We start from the raw sequence: 15,526 nt of genomic DNA on the forward strand, positions 1-15,526 counted from the left end.
CGCATCATTTGAAACAGGTTAAATCAATTTTGAGTGGTTGTGTTCAATCAATGACATATGTTCTCTACCACTCGCCACTTGTGTTTACCAGTATGGATGACATGTGGATTAGAGTGCAGAAAGTGTTTAGAGAATGAGAATGTGTTTAGCGTTTTGCTGAAAAGTCTAAGTGAGATCTGCAAATTGTGTTTTACCATGTGAAATGGTTTAAAGTATTGACAGACTGCATAATTAGCTAAATGAGTCCAGGCAACTGAGAAATTTGTTCAGCCAATGGGTTTTAGTGTTTTAGCAATTGAGAAAAACTGTAATAGAAAATGTCTCAAGTAAAAGTGAAAGTCACCCAGTAAAATACTAAGTAAACGTCATTGCTAAAAGATACTTAAGTATCAGTGGTAAAAGTATAAATGATTTGACCTTCCATATATTAAGCAAACCAGACAGCACAATTCTCTTGTATTTTTATTTAAGAAATAGCCATGGGAACACTCAGACATAATTTACAAACGAAGCATGTGTTTAGTGAGTCTGCTAGATCAGAGGCAGTAGGAATGACCAGGGATGTTCTCTTGATAAGTGTTTGAATTGGACCATTTTCCTGTCCGGCTTATCATTCAAAATGCAAAAAGTACTTTTGGGTGCCAGGGAAACTGTATGGAGTAAAAAATATATTTTCTTTAGAAATGTGGTGAAGTAAAATGTAATGTTGTAAAGAAACAGAAAGAGTACTAGTACAGATACAAACCCCCCCCAGATATAAACAGAATGTAGTGGAGTAGTTTAAATACATTTTTGTTAAGTAATTTACACCACTGGACTTGAAAGGAACACCTCAATTACCTCGACTAACAGGTGCCCCCACACATTGACTCTGTACAGGTACCCAATGTATATAGCCTCGCTGTTTTTATTTTACTGCTGATCTTTAATTATTTGTAACTTTTATTTCTTATTTTTTACTTAACACATTTTTCTTACAACTAAATTGTTGGTTAAGGGCTTCATTTCAGCATTTCACTGTAAGGTCTACACATGTAGTATTCGGCGCATGTGACAAATATAATTTGATTTGTTACACATGAAAACATGTTGTGAACCTGGTGGGACATTATTGAAGCTGTGCTGACACCTAGTGGACATGAAGAGGACCTACACTACACACACATACACACTATAACCTTAAAACAGATAGGACGCTTTAAATAAATTGCTCTTTTTTATTAGACACTAATATATATGTCCAATAAACAGACATTCAAAAGTCGGAATGTAAAGCAAAAACGACTGGAAAGTTATTCAAGAGCAGCTGTAGTGAATCAAGCATCTTGGGATTACCTGAAATAGGTCAAAGTATATATTTTAAATGTTCTAATTTATTTCATATTTTATTTAACTAGGCAATATGAACTCAACAACATCGACACAAGTTACCTACTATATTTGGGAAACAGGATTAACACAGAGAGAACTTGGCAAAACACAATGCATGTTTCTGTAGTACGAGTAGGTATATACAGTATCATCAGTAACAATTGTGTACAAGCCACCTAGCTAATAAAATACTGGGGCTAGCGGTCATTAGTTACATTTCAACCACAGCGATTCCCCAATTGAGACGCAGCAGAGTTCACCGGCAAATGCAGGAACACCGGAAATAATAACTAAGCCAACGAACGAGAAATGGTGGAGGCTACCAGAATGAAGAGACATTTTTCCGAATAAACGTGGTGAAAACGTAATTACATAGCTCACTCCCTACCTGGTATTTCATTCTACTGTTATACGACTCTGTATGCGTTGTTTGTTGGCAACCTTGATATTTACGAAGTTTTTGGAACGGATTCCTGTTGGAACGTTCCTCAAATTATACCCACCCGTTTGAAACACAGGTACATTTTGCCCAAACTGTGCATTTTAGTCATGATGTCGCCCATTTCAGCTCAATGGTCAACGTAGGCTATTATTACAGTTGTATATTGTTATACTACCAAGATATAATCAATTGTATTTCATGTAATATAATGAAAGAATCCTCCATGAGAAAGACAAGCTGTCAGTTATCAACTAGAATAAAATGATTCATATTCGTGTAAATATGGGACGCCGTTGATTACCATTATACAGCAGCAATAATGAAAATGCTAATTGTTTGTTACACTTACTTTGCCAAGCTTCATGTAATACAAAATAAATCCAGAATCCGAGGTTTTATGAGCTACACAATTAGCAAAAAATATGTTATGTTAGAAACATGCAAGCTGTCAATCCTACAACATTGCGAATAGCGTGTTTTCAGAATCAGAAACATTGTGAAAACTGTTGTGTCCTTTGTCTATTGCTATTAGTTAATGTTTCTAACTTGTGAATTAATTAATCCATGCCGATTTCCAATTATCAGTTAGCCTGTGAAATATTATCAGTATATTAAAAAAATACAGTATAGTCTGATGGCAATTCATTTAAATCAAGAATACTGGCATTTGAATTCAAGCGCCGGAAGAAAAGAGGGTGGACCTTTCTGTTTTCATACCTCACTTTCGAAACGTAATTTCTTGGAAGTCTTTTGAGATGGTGCTAGGTTTCGATATCGCTCTTCCGTCTTATTTTACTCCCTCTGCTGAACTGAGTTTGTCCCACCTTGATTCGGTAATCATAGAGTGTCATGTTCTTTTGACCAATCATGAATGCTTAACAGTGTTTTCCGGAAGGCCCAATCGTACCCCAATGGGACCAATCAGCTTCTGGAAATGTTTTAATGCAGAAACTGGACTTCCGTATTTCATCCATTTCGGCTCATTGGATCCACATAAAACGGCAATAAGAAACAAAATGGTGCATTGCGGGGTTGGTCAAAGAGAAATTGGGAGGGGACATTTAGCGAACCAAGTGCGTGATCTTTTAATTAAATTCGGGGGGAGGTGAACAGTTTGTTTCAAATGTCTGCTCCCATGAATAGGAAGCGAAGTTTGTCCCTGTTTATCGTTTTATGAGCTACACAATTACCAACAAATAATTTCTGTTAAAAACGTACCAGCTGTCAATCCTACAACATTGCGAATAGCGCGTCATCGATAATCAGAAACATTTACTGCAGTAACGTAAAAGGTGAGTGACAACTGGCTAACATGATCTAATCTACTAAATGTAGCCTTCTGAATGTCACGTACACCGCTGAGCATGAACGTATTTTTGATATAATTTGCTGAGCATAAATCAGTCAGAATGGTAACTTAACTAGCTAACGTTAGTTGTGTTAAGTTTGTCTATGACGTATTATATTTATGTGATTGTAAAAACGGCTAGCTGGAGTTCGTCTGAGCGGTTGGTTGGATATGTCCTCACCCTCTAGTAATGTTGTGTTCCTGTCAGAACTTAATATTGATTTAAATAGCTAGTGCACTTAATGCGGATTGGTTTTGGTTCTGCCCACTGGTGCTGTCCGGTTAGAACAAGATGTTGGCGGCCATCACTGTAACATTACTCTTGCTAGTCACCGACTCATCTGTTCCACACGGGCTCGTATATATGTTTGTGCAACTGTGTTGTGGTGACCAATAGATCGTAAAACTCTGGTTATTATGGACACATCTGCCTTGTTCTTGCCTGTAGCGAGTCAGAACCTAGACGTTTTAACAATGATAGTTTTGTTTACATTTTCCAGAATGTCATGTGGGTGGCTTTTTACTTTGAAACAGACTTTCCAACCGCATAAACGGATTCTTGAGGCATAGCCTATACTTGGTGTAGGAAAATATTAATACAAGTATTCAAAGGGTACTTTCTCTCAGGCCGTGAGTGTGTTTCAGCCATATACCTGTTACATGTAGTCTTGTGGTCAGACCACTGGCAGCAATGCAAAGAAGATAATGTCCCTAGATGTGCAAGCTTAGTAAACAAACCTCACCTCGTATTGTGTACTCTGTCTGTATGGCTTTTATTAATGATTATATGCATGCGTGTGGTGTTGTCTTCACCCAGGCATGGCACAGTGGGAGAAGCTGAGGCAGCTGGAGTCTGTGTACCTGACACAGGTGGATGAGCTGTATGATGGGGATGCCTTCCCCATGGATGTACGCCACTACCTGGCACACTGGATAGAGGGTCAAGACTGGTGAGGCAGTCCACTCCTCCTGCACTATTTCTTGTTTCAGCCACTAAAAAAAAATGAAAGGGTCTGGGTGACTATGCACTGATTTAGGGATGTCTGAAGGACCACAGGGATGTCCATGTAGAACAAACCCAAAGAATGTCAGGGAAAAGGGGTGAATGAAGCTCTATGTAGTTCCTAAACCAGTTTCCTTATGTTTCCGTCCTTAGGGATCGTGCAGCGCGGGACCATGATGTTGCCATGTTGCTGTTCCAGGTGTTATTAGAGAACCTGGATATCCAGCACAGCCGCTTCGTCCAGGGGGGAGAGTCCTTCCTGCTGCAGCACAACATACGCCGTTTCAAACAAAGCTTCCAGGTGTGGCTCTATGGGGTGTCTATGATAAATATACTGAACATAAATATAAACCAACAATTTCAAAGATATTGGTTAGTTCATATAAGGAAATCAGACAATTGAAAAATTCATTAGGCCCTAATCTATGGATTTCACATGACTGGGAATACAGATAGCTGAAAAAAAGGTAGGAGTGTGGATCAGAACCAGTCAGTATTTGTTGTGACACATCTTCGCATAGAGTTGATCAGGATTTTGTTTGTGGCCTGTGGAATGTTCAATGGCTGTTAGAAGTTGCTGGATATTGGTGGGAACTGGAACATGCTGTCATACGTGTCCACCCAGTGCATCCCAAACATGCTCAATGGGTGACATGTCTGGTGAGTATGCAGACAATGGAAAAACTGGGACATTTTCAGCTTCCAGATATAGTATACATATTCTTACCACATAGGTAGTGCATTATCATGCTGAAACATGAGGTGAGGGCGGCAGACGAATGGCATGATAATGGCCCTTAGGATAATGTCGCGGTATCTCTGTGCATTCAAATTGCCATCGATAAAATGCAATTGTGTTCGTTGTCCGGAGCTTATGCCTGCCCATACCATAACCCCACCGCCACCATGGGGCACTCTGTTCACAATGTTGACGTCAGCAAACTGCTTGCCTACATGACACCATACATGTGGTCTGCGCTTGTGAGGCTGGTTGGACGTACTGCCAAATTCTCTAAATGGATGCTGGAGGCAGCTTATGGTAGAGAAATTAACATTCAAGTGTCGCAACAGCTCAGGTGGACATTCGTGCAGTCAGCATGCCAATTGCATGCTCCCTCAACTTGAGACACCTGTGGCATTGCACTGTTTAACAAAACCTCACATTTGAGTGGCCTTTTATTGTCCCCAGCACAAGATGTACCTGTGTAGTGATCATGCTTCTTAATATGCCACACCTGTCAGGTGGATAGATTATCTTGGCAAAGGAGAAATACTCATTAACAGGGATTAAAACAAATTTGTGAGAAGTTGTATGTGTTTGTATGGAACATTTCTAGGATATTTTATTCTGGCTCATGAAACATGGGCCCAGCACTTCACATGTTGTGTTTTTATATTTTTGTTCAGTGTAGATAGAACCTTCTAGAACAGTAGTCAACTGGGTCTTAGAGCTACTGAGTTTGCAGCCCTTCAAGGTCTTGATGAAGTACAACTACTCTAGTAAAACTACTCTTCACGCCCTTTCTTCTTCCAGAGGTACCAAGAGGAGCCTTATAATCTGGCCAACATCATCCAGTGGTTTCTGGCGAAAGAGAAGGAGATCCTGCAGAACGCTGAGCTGAATGAGCAGGTTAGACAAACACAGAGCCTTTAAGAACCGAAAGTATTCAGACCCCTTGACTTTTCCACATTTTGTTAGGTTACAGCCTTATTCTAAAATCGATTAAATTGTTTTTTTCCCCCCCCTCAATCTACACACAATACCCCATAATAACTAAGCAAAACCCGGTTTAGATTTCTTTTGTTAATTTATGAAAAATATATATCCCATTTATGTAAGTATTCAGACCTTTTACTCAGTACTTTGTTGAAGCACCTTTTGGCAGCGATTACAGCATTGAGTCTTCTTGGGTATGATGCTACAAACTTGGCACACTTGTATTTGGGAAGTTTCTCCCATTCTTCTCTGCAGATACTCTCAAGCTCTATCAGGTTGAATGGGGAGTGTTGCTGCACACCTATTTTCAGGTCTCTCCAGATGTTCCATCAGCCACTCTACCATGAAGGCCTGATTGGTGGAGTGCTGCAGAGATAATTGTCATTCTGGAAGGTTTTCTCATCTCCACAGAGGAACTCTAGACCTCTGTCAGATTGACCATCGCTTTCTTGGTCACCTCCTTGACCAAGGCCCTTCTCCCCCGATTGCTCAGTTTGGCCGGGCAGCCAGCTGAAGGAAGAGTCTTGGTGGTTCCAAACCTCTTCCATTTTAAGAATGATGGAGGCCACTGTGTTCTTGGGAACCTTCAATGCTGCAGAAATGTTTTGGTAACCTTCCCCAGATCTGTGCCTTGACATATTCCTGTCTCTGAACTCTATGGACAATTCCTTCAACCTCATGGCTTGGTTTTTGCTCTGACATGCACTGTCAACTGTGGAACCATAGACAAGTGTGTGCCTTTCCAAATCATGTCCAATGAATTTAATTTATCACAGGTGGACTCCAATCAACTTGTAGAAACATCTCAAGGATGATCAATGGAAACCAAGATGCACCTGAGCTCAGTTTCGAGTCTCATTGCAAAGAGTCTTGAGTACTAAAATAAGATATATCTGTTTTTAATTTTGTATAAATTTGCAAACATTTTTAAAAACCTGTTTTCGCTTTGTCTTTGTGGGGTATTGCTTGTAGATTGAGGATTTAAAAAAAAAAATGTAATACAGCATTATTCTAAAATGAAATGTAACAAAATGTAGAAAAAGTAAAGGGTTATGAATACTTTCCAAAGGCAGAATAGGGTGCGGGAATGGGTTATCCTGTATACCTACTCTCTCAGAACCTTAGGAGGGGGTACATCACATTTGAAAGACTTTAGGGTCATCAATACTGTGTTTCTTCATCCTCTTCCTCTCAGGTCCAGCTACTGCAGGTCCAGCAGAGCCCCATGGAGACAGACAGCCAGCGGAACATTGAGCGCAAGATGACAGACCTTAAGAATAAAGTTCAGGTGAGCGTCTCTGAGTCTAGTCTAAAGGTTGCAATGCCTACCATGATATGAGCATCCTATGGGGGGTGGGCTATCCTCTAATGTTGCTGCCAAACCTTTCATTATGATAACATAATCTCATGGTAGTATTGTTTACAAACTGTTTTACTCATTTATATACTGTATTTTATTCAATGCCACACTGACATTGCTCAATCTAATATTTATATATTTCTAAATTCCATTCTTTTACTTTTAGATTTGTGTGTATTGTTGTGAATTGTTAGATACTACTGCACTGTTATAGCTAGGAACACAAGCATTTCGCTTGTAACATCTGCTAAATATCTGTATGGGACCAATAAGATTTGGTTTACAGACCACCATTGACCGTTTTGACAGTTTGTCTTTTTTGTTCATGTTGTAAATGCAGTGCATGGAACACACAGTGAAATGTCTGGAGGAACAACAAGATGAGTTTGATTTTAAATACCAGACTCATAACATGGAAGGTGAGCTCATCCTTTGTATTTGTGATAATCGATTCAGCAGAGGATACAGACAGAGATATGATACTGTATATTTTTCCCTAAAGCCCACATGGCTATGAAGAGTCAATTTTCTTTTGCCATGGATGTGAGTTATGAAGTGACGTGTTCTATCGGGTGACATCTGTAACCTCATTCTATTGTAGTTGATTTGTTGACTTGACGATAACCCAGGCTCTTGTGCATAGGCACCACCAACGAGGCAGAGAAGACGGAACAGATGAAGGTGCTGCAGGCTCTACTCAACAGACTGGACGCCTCCAGGAAGGTACCACCCACAATCCTCTAGTCTACATCACCTTAAACAATTTACGCCTTAGACATTCACCTAATAATAAATTAGGACATTATGAAGTGTATTATTCATATAACATGTATTTCCTCTGGTTCTCCCCCCTCTCTCTTCCCTTCCTCCTCCCCGTCTCCGCTGTAGAGCATGTTGTCCGGAATGGGTGTGCTGCTGGACGGTGTAGAGGAGCTGCTGTGTGTGCTTGTGAGGGAAGAGCTAGTGCAGTGGCAAAGGAGGCAGCAGAAGGCCTGCATTGGAGCCCCAGACAGCACCTGCCTGGACCAGCTGGAGAAGTGGTACAGTACAGCCATTCACCTCTGTAGATCTACCTGACCTAAACCATCTCTTAACTGCTTTCTGCTGTAACGCTGTTGAGCGTTCAGTACATCTGCCCTGGCTTGCTGAAGGAGCGACTACGAAGCCTTTCTTAGAAAGAGCCTGTGGCGGTAGACCATGTTCATTCTGTTGTGTTTGACCTCTGACCCCTCTGTGTGATCTCCTGTATGACCTCTATTCGGTCCGTCTGACCTCCCTCTAGGTTTACAACGGAGGCGGAGTGTCTGTTCCAGGTGCGTAAGTTCCTTAAGAAGCTGGAGGAGCTGATGGGGAAGGTGACCTATGACCAAGACCCTGTGAAGAAGCAAAAACCAGCGCTGCAGAAGAGGGTGGACAGTCTCCTCACCAGCCTGCTCAAAAGGTTTTACACCATTTACAATACACAATCACACTGGCTCATAAACAATTCTGATAAACAAAGTTTACACACTAACATAGTAAATCCTCACAGTGCAAATAATAATACACAAGCACACTAATGATTTGTTCAGCTCCCTTTTTCTTACTATTGTTCACAGAAGGTATTTTGTGTTTTCAGCGCCTTTGTGGTGGAGACTCAGCCCTCTATGCCTCAAGGGAAAGTCCCCTTGGTCCTGCGTACCAATCTCCAGTTCTCAGTCAAGACCAGGTGAGTACTTCAGACCCTTTCCTAGTTATCACTGAATTGAATGTCATAGTGAATGTGACATCCATTTATACAATTTAATGTGTGTTTCTTCTAGATTCCTTGTCAAATTTCCTGAGCTGAACCATGCCATGAAAGTGAATGTGTCTATGGACAGGTGAGATGGAACCTTTGGAAAATCAAATCAGTTGTTCTTTACATATTAGATGCCTGCCTTACGTAGTGCTCTCGTTGCTTTAGTCCAGACATCTAGATAGTCACGAGATTTATTGATCATTATGAGCTAGATGACTTTAGAACATTGGCAGAAAATGATATGAGTGAATTAAGTGACCCCTATTGGCCATTATACTGAAGTGGATGTTCCTCTCCCTTTCTCTCATCTCTAGGGAGGTTCCTTTGGTCAAAGGGTAAGATGTGACATTCGGTACTAGATTTGTGCCAAATTTGAAATGTAAAACCATGACAACGAATGTAAAGAAATCTTAATGTGTCTCAACAAATTCATGTAAACCACTTTTATACATTCACCCTCTTGGCCTGTAGGTACCGTCGGTTCAATGTCCTGGGGACCAACAGTAAGGCCCTGAACATGGCTGAGAGTATGAGTGGAGGCATGGTGGCAGACTTCAGACATCTGGTGAGTCAGTAGGACAGACCGGCCTTTGTTGGTGGAGAGAGATGGATTGGTAGTCAGTTACACAACTCGGAGTGGAAATTAACCATGAAACTGTATGCAGTTGACTTGCATAAAGGTAGAGTCAGTGATGTACAAGGTGAACCGTAATATTGGGGCAATTTCCGCAACAACTAAGAGCATTGAAGCGCTAGGCTGTACTTCTCCAGTGTTTACGGTTCCTCAGCTATCACGTTGTAGCTATCGAAGCGCACCTGCACAGATTCACTTTCATCTGTAACATCTGCGGTGTTGCTCATGGCAACATCATGTAACTGAGTCAATTTAAAAGGTTTTGATGAATCAATTATGATATCAATTAGCTGATGGATTATGCCATTTTGTCATCACAATTGCTTATAGCAGAGATGGACTAACCAAAACGGATTTAATTGGTATTTGCAGACACTGAAGGAGCAGAAATCTGGAGGAGGGGGCAAGGGGATCCATGACGTGAGTTTACATCATGTTTCAACATATATCCACTTTAATACTCAAAGCATTAGGAACAACTCTACTTCAGCCATGCTGTAGTAGAGTTGAGCAGCAGGTGTGTTTGATCCTGGATGTGTTGGTGGTGAACCTCTCTGTGCCAACAGCTCTCTCTCAGCGTCACAGAGGAGCTGCACATCATCAACTTTAACACAGAGTTCCTTCTGCACGACATGTCAGTCTCCTTAGAGGTGTGTCTTCCTGTCATTCCCTGTGCCCTCATTAGCTATCAGCCCCATATGTTGTGACACAGTAAGGGTGGTCTGGTCTAACTTGCATTGTTTTCCCTGGATGATTGTCTGCTAAAAACAATCTAAATGTAATAAGGTCCATGCTGCAGTAGTCGGTCATACGAATGCATGTTCCTTTGTCCACTGCATCCCACCCCAGACATCCTCTCTCCCTTTGGTCATCATCTCTAACTCCAGCCAGCAGCAGAGTGCCTGGGCTTCCATCCTCTGGTTCAATATGCTCTGCCTCGAGCCAAAGGTGAGATGTCACCAATACAGGTCCCCCAGCTTTTGATCAGATGTCTTGTTCAAACAACTACTTAGCCAACTCTTTAAAAAATATATATATTTTTTAATACATTTATATTTGTGTGTTTTAATAATTGTTAAGAATGTGTTTCTGCAGAACCTTCTGTTCTTTGTCAACTGTCCCGCGGCAACGTGGCCCCAACTAGGGGAGATGTTGAGCTGGCAGTTCCTCTCTTCCACCACGCGGGGTCTGGAATCTAACCAGCTGGACATGATCGCACACAAACTCTTTGGTACGTCTACTACCCATCTCAATCCTGGGTATAGTGTTCATTGTCTGGTATGTTTACAGTGCTACATGACTTTCAGGTCTAGAGATGTCAGTGAAGTAGGTTTGGCAAATTATTGTTTTCTGCCCCATCAGGAAAGCAACAAAGTTACGACGCCTGCAACATCTCATGGACTAAGTTCAGCAAGGTGATTATCTTGTCACTTGTTAGCTCTCTGCATGATGCTGACAGTGGAAATACTAATGTCAGTCTAAGCTGTGCCAACCTCAATTATCCTTGTGTTACAGGAAAATGTTCCTAACACCAACTTCACTTTTTGGGTGTGGTTCGATGGTATCCTTTTTATGGTGAAGAATCACTTAGAGAACCTGTGGAAAGATGGGTATGTCTGAGGAGAAAAAATGTCCCATTATAGTTTGAGGCTCTGAGATAGGCTGGCCTGTTATTTTGCAAAATCATTATTTGAGAAATTGTTTATGGATGTCCTTTGATTAATATCAACTTATTAAAGGTCTGGTTTGTTTTCTCTATGTGTTTTTACTCTGCAGTTCTATCATGGGTTTTGTGAGTAAAGGCAAAGAGAAGAACCTCCTGAAGAAGAAACAGAGGGGTACATTCCTCCTGCGCTTCAGTGAGAGCATCAGAGATGGAGGCATCACCTTTTCCTGGGTGGACTACTCCCCCACCGGTGAGATGGCAGGATCATATGGCATGGGACAGAGACTTACCAAGAAGCTGGGAAATTATTTTTGCAAGATTTCTACATCACATTAAGGATGTCTTGTACTACACACAGTGACGCCTTTTATATTGTAGCATCCGATGAATTGATTAACGTTAGTGCTTCCAATGAGGGTGAATTTCTCCTCCTATCTGTCCCCCTATATTGCCCTCCCTGCCCCTTTTCCACACATTCTCTACTACCTTTATCTAATCTATTATCTTTGTCATTGTCCTCCCTCTCCAGGTGAGCCTGATGTGCGATCGGTGCAGCCCTTCACCAAAGTGGACCTTGGCCAGATCCCCTTTCATGAGATCATCAGAAACTTCCAGATCCTGGAGGAGGACAACGTCCCGGAAAACCCGCTCCTCTTCCTCTACCCTGACACGCCCAAAGTGGAGGCCTTCGGGAAGTACTACACAGAGAAGAGTGGAGGTGACTATACCAGAAGGATCTTGTGGTGCAATGAAAGTTTGGATTCTGGATGCGTTTTATAGTTTGTTTATGAAGAATTTGACATCCTTTTTGCAAGTTGAGTTGATTGCTATTAATCTAAATAATTGACCTTTGTCTTTTCAGCGGATAGTCAATACATTAAGTACATCAAAACTAAGTTGGTTTTCGTATCTAAAGAGTGAGTATTTTTGAGTTAGTCTTTTTAACATTTCATTTATCCAGCCTTAACATGTGACTTACAATCCACCTGAAAATCCCTACATGAGCCTCCCTTACCCCCCACTCCACCTGTGCTTTCTGAAATAGAGGCCATTTTGTAAATGAAAGCTCATATGAAAATACTCTGGCTCCATCAAAATTGTAGTGTAATCCCAGTCTCTCATTGGTCACCTCAGGAACTGGTTTTGTGTAATGGCTATTTATCATTGGTTACTGTAGGAACACACTGGAGGCTAAGTCACCTATGCATTCTGACAAAATGGAAGGTGAAGGCTCAGGGCCAATGAACCCAAGATATGGTCTGGGTGGAGAGGCCTTCGGTGAGTCGCCAAGCCTCCCAGTAAACCACCAATCAACCAAATCCCTTTAAGTGTCGTCTGACCCTTTCTCTCATCAGAAGTCAGCAATCTGCTCCTAAACACAATCGCATGCTTTTGAGCTTTATCTGCCCTCCTTAAGTTTCTCTGTCTTTAGCTGATCAATTCAAAGTAGGGGTCCTTAAGTCTCCCTACTGACTGCTAAAACCATAGGAGGGAGGGCACCTCAATCAGCTTGGTTTCTTTTGGTTTACTGTTTTCCTTAACCCCCCCAATTGTCTCATTGTTCTGCATATGCCTGCATGTGCGATTCTCTGTAGAGAATGTTAGCTAGTGAGCAGGGTAGGTGTTTTACACACCATACCAGTCCCTCCAGGATTCTGCAATTGCAATTTATTTTGAAAAATCTACAATTCCCTGCCTATATTGAGTGCTTACAAATTTGACCAATCACTGCACTATTTCAGCATAAAACCAGTCAAATCATCACAATATTGTTGCATAAAACTGACCATCACCGCAGCACAGAGAGGGCTTGCACATTTACCTCATATAATTCAATCAAGCCACACGTTAACATGTTTTTTTTCAATGCGTTTTCGCAAAAAAAAAGGCTATTGCTATGCAAAACGTCAGAATTGCCACAGCAAACTCAAGCATTTTCCCCTGCAAATACCACAAAAAAACTGAAATCCTGGAGGGACTACCATATGCTCAAGATGCATCTTAATGTCTGTGGACTGTATGTTTTAACTAACCACAACTGGCTGTTTTGTATCACTAATAATGATATTCCATTCTGTGTTTTTCACCTAATACATGTCTGCTTCCTCAGTGAGGTGCAGAATGCTGTTTTCCAAATGAAACCGTTGAGTCTCGATTGTAACTAGAATAAATAACTGATTTTAAATTACTTCTTACAACAGAGCCCTCCACCTTCCCTCCCTCGGGCCTAATAGGGGCAGCTCTGGGGGAAGAGGGTCCCCCGAGTCCTGACCCCATGTTCTCTGTTGCCATGGTAGTTCCCGATGAGGACCTGAATCCCACCCTCCAGGAGTTCCTCAATGACCCCAACATGTATGGTTGCGTTGACTTCCTGTCTGACGACACAACCTTCCTTGAGGGGGCTCTACCCGGACTCCCCTTCACTGCCCCTCTGCAGCCCTGTGAATGACCACACTCACAACAATACAATGTCTAACCAAACTGTATGACTTGCTACTGTGGAAGCACTTACCCACAACTCCAAGACAACAGCCATCCATATTTAACCAAACTCTGAGGATGCACATTAGACCATAACTTGGTTACATAGTACATTCTATAGTCTACAAATATAGGCTACTTTCACCCTGCAGCTGTAACATTAGAAATGTTGCATGGACCATCTGCGCCCATCAGGTATAGCATAATACAATTTTTCTATGTGGGAAATATATGTGTGTGTGTGTGTGTGTATATATATATATTACATTGAGAGATCTAGTAAGATTGTTTTTGTTTGTACTGTTGTGAAATGACTGATTTCTGATAAGGAAAAAATGTGAATCCCATTTTTATAATATTTGCAATGCCTTCACACAACTGTAGCTTTAAAAAAAGAAGCTCATTTAGTGTTTTGAAAAGGTAATGACACGTTTGCACTTCTTCCTCTATTCTCTGTTTGTCTTTTAATAATAATCTCAATGTTTTTGTCCAAATACCATATTTGACACTGGATAAAAGGTCTGGTTGAGCAAAAACAACTAAAAACTGAGACATTGCATGTCTGCTTACTAGGTAGAAAAGCCCAAAAGCATTGTATTATACATTGATGTGAGAAAACGTGACTTTATATTACGTGGAACATTACTTGTGTCTGACAGAGTTAAGAATTCTATTAGGCGTGACTTGAGACATTATCAACCAGCATCCAACCCCAGGATGGTATGGAGGGACACATTTTAAGGCGCTACTCCAAAGAGCTGGAGAAGATGAGTGACTGAGTGAGATCCATGTCCTGGGTCCAGTCGGTTTCATTTTAGGCCATTTCAGACTGTACCACATGAATCATCATTTTTATGGTTTCTGATTGCTTTTAGAGTGTCGCATTTCTGGTGAATACTTACCTTATTTATGATAGAGGGATAAGTCAATATATACGCGGTGGGTGTACAGTGTTGTCGGGCACAGCATGGGCTGCAGAATGTGATCATTAATGAGTGACTTGGTATGTACCACTATTTACAGGTGAGGGAATTATCTTGAAGTGAAATAACTACAGAAAGCCTGTTATTTTATACAAGCCGCAGCAGGGATATTGCAAACTTTACTCTGTTCGTTCAGGATTCACAACTCCGGAATACAGCGAGGAAAGATTAACATGTATTGGGAATGGCATCTATCATTTGTATTTCTTGTTTTACAGAATAGTCTGCAGATAATGACATATCTGTGATGATAAATGGGTTAAAATAAACTGACTATACAACCTGGCTATACATTTCCCCCCCCAACAAATCTCCTTGAGTTTGGTATCAGTCTGTTCAGTCGTCACAGTGACAAATACCTATTGCGATATAATAGTAGGCTAGGATGAGACAAGCTGCCGAAGGAGAAACCAATCGAACTGTTTTTTTATACAGTACGTTGCTCTGTGTTAGAGAATCTTACAAAAATTGTAATTCAGTAATACTCAGAATATGACATCCTGCCACATCTATACCAATATGACTGCATGGTGTGCTATGATTAATATATATATATATTCTGAACTACCAGGAGGTGGAGACCTATTTAATCATATCATTGAGGACATTATGACTTCCAACATCCCTTAAGGACATGCATTTTGTAACTTGAAAAAAGGAACATTCCAGAAGTTCTGATTTATGGTGGGCAGAATTTTCCCATGTGTAAAAGGGGAATGTCCTATGTGTCCAGTGAAAGAA

The 15,526-nt window shown here is 41.0% G+C and overlaps 1 protein-coding gene and 1 long non-coding RNA gene across 4 annotated transcripts; one reads left to right on the forward strand and one right to left on the reverse strand.

Moving 5' to 3' along the window:
* Nucleotides 1–449: 449 nt before the first annotated feature.
* On the reverse strand, nucleotides 450–2,600 carry LOC135560240 (uncharacterized). Its single transcript, XR_010458830.1, has 2 exons — nucleotides 2,163–2,600; nucleotides 450–650 (listed from the first exon to the last, which is right to left on the reverse strand). It is a non-coding gene; the product is annotated as an uncharacterized LOC135560240 (long non-coding RNA).
* A 289-nt stretch (nucleotides 2,601–2,889) lies between these two features.
* On the forward strand, nucleotides 2,890–15,070 carry stat2 (signal transducer and activator of transcription 2). Of its 3 annotated transcripts, none has more exons than XM_029683309.2 (24): nucleotides 2,890–3,105; nucleotides 3,979–4,111; nucleotides 4,318–4,465; nucleotides 5,699–5,794; nucleotides 7,077–7,169; nucleotides 7,582–7,660; nucleotides 7,885–7,964; nucleotides 8,130–8,281; nucleotides 8,524–8,682; nucleotides 8,860–8,949; nucleotides 9,044–9,103; nucleotides 9,336–9,356; nucleotides 9,493–9,586; nucleotides 10,028–10,075; nucleotides 10,222–10,305; nucleotides 10,505–10,603; nucleotides 10,751–10,886; nucleotides 11,018–11,070; nucleotides 11,171–11,265; nucleotides 11,432–11,571; nucleotides 11,851–12,039; nucleotides 12,184–12,238; nucleotides 12,499–12,599; nucleotides 13,619–15,070. In XM_029683309.2, exons 2-24 carry the CDS (start codon nucleotides 3,981–3,983, stop codon nucleotides 13,768–13,770), a joined length of 2,355 nt encoding a protein of 784 aa, XP_029539169.1. In that variant the 5' UTR covers nucleotides 2,890–3,105; nucleotides 3,979–3,980; the 3' UTR covers nucleotides 13,771–15,070. The 3 variants fall into 3 exon arrangements, with proteins under 3 accessions (XP_029539169.1, XP_064857895.1, XP_029539167.1); XM_029683307.2 differs by having other exon boundaries at nucleotides 2,892–3,105; nucleotides 13,523–15,070; XM_065001823.1 differs by lacking the exons at nucleotides 12,499–12,599; nucleotides 13,619–15,070 and having other exon boundaries at nucleotides 12,184–12,242.
* Nucleotides 15,071–15,526: the final 456 nt, after the last annotated feature.

This window comes from Oncorhynchus nerka, linkage group LG15 (assembly GCF_034236695.1).
Source record: "Oncorhynchus nerka isolate Pitt River linkage group LG15, Oner_Uvic_2.0, whole genome shotgun sequence".
Lineage (NCBI taxonomy): Eukaryota > Metazoa > Chordata > Actinopteri > Salmoniformes > Salmonidae > Oncorhynchus > Oncorhynchus nerka.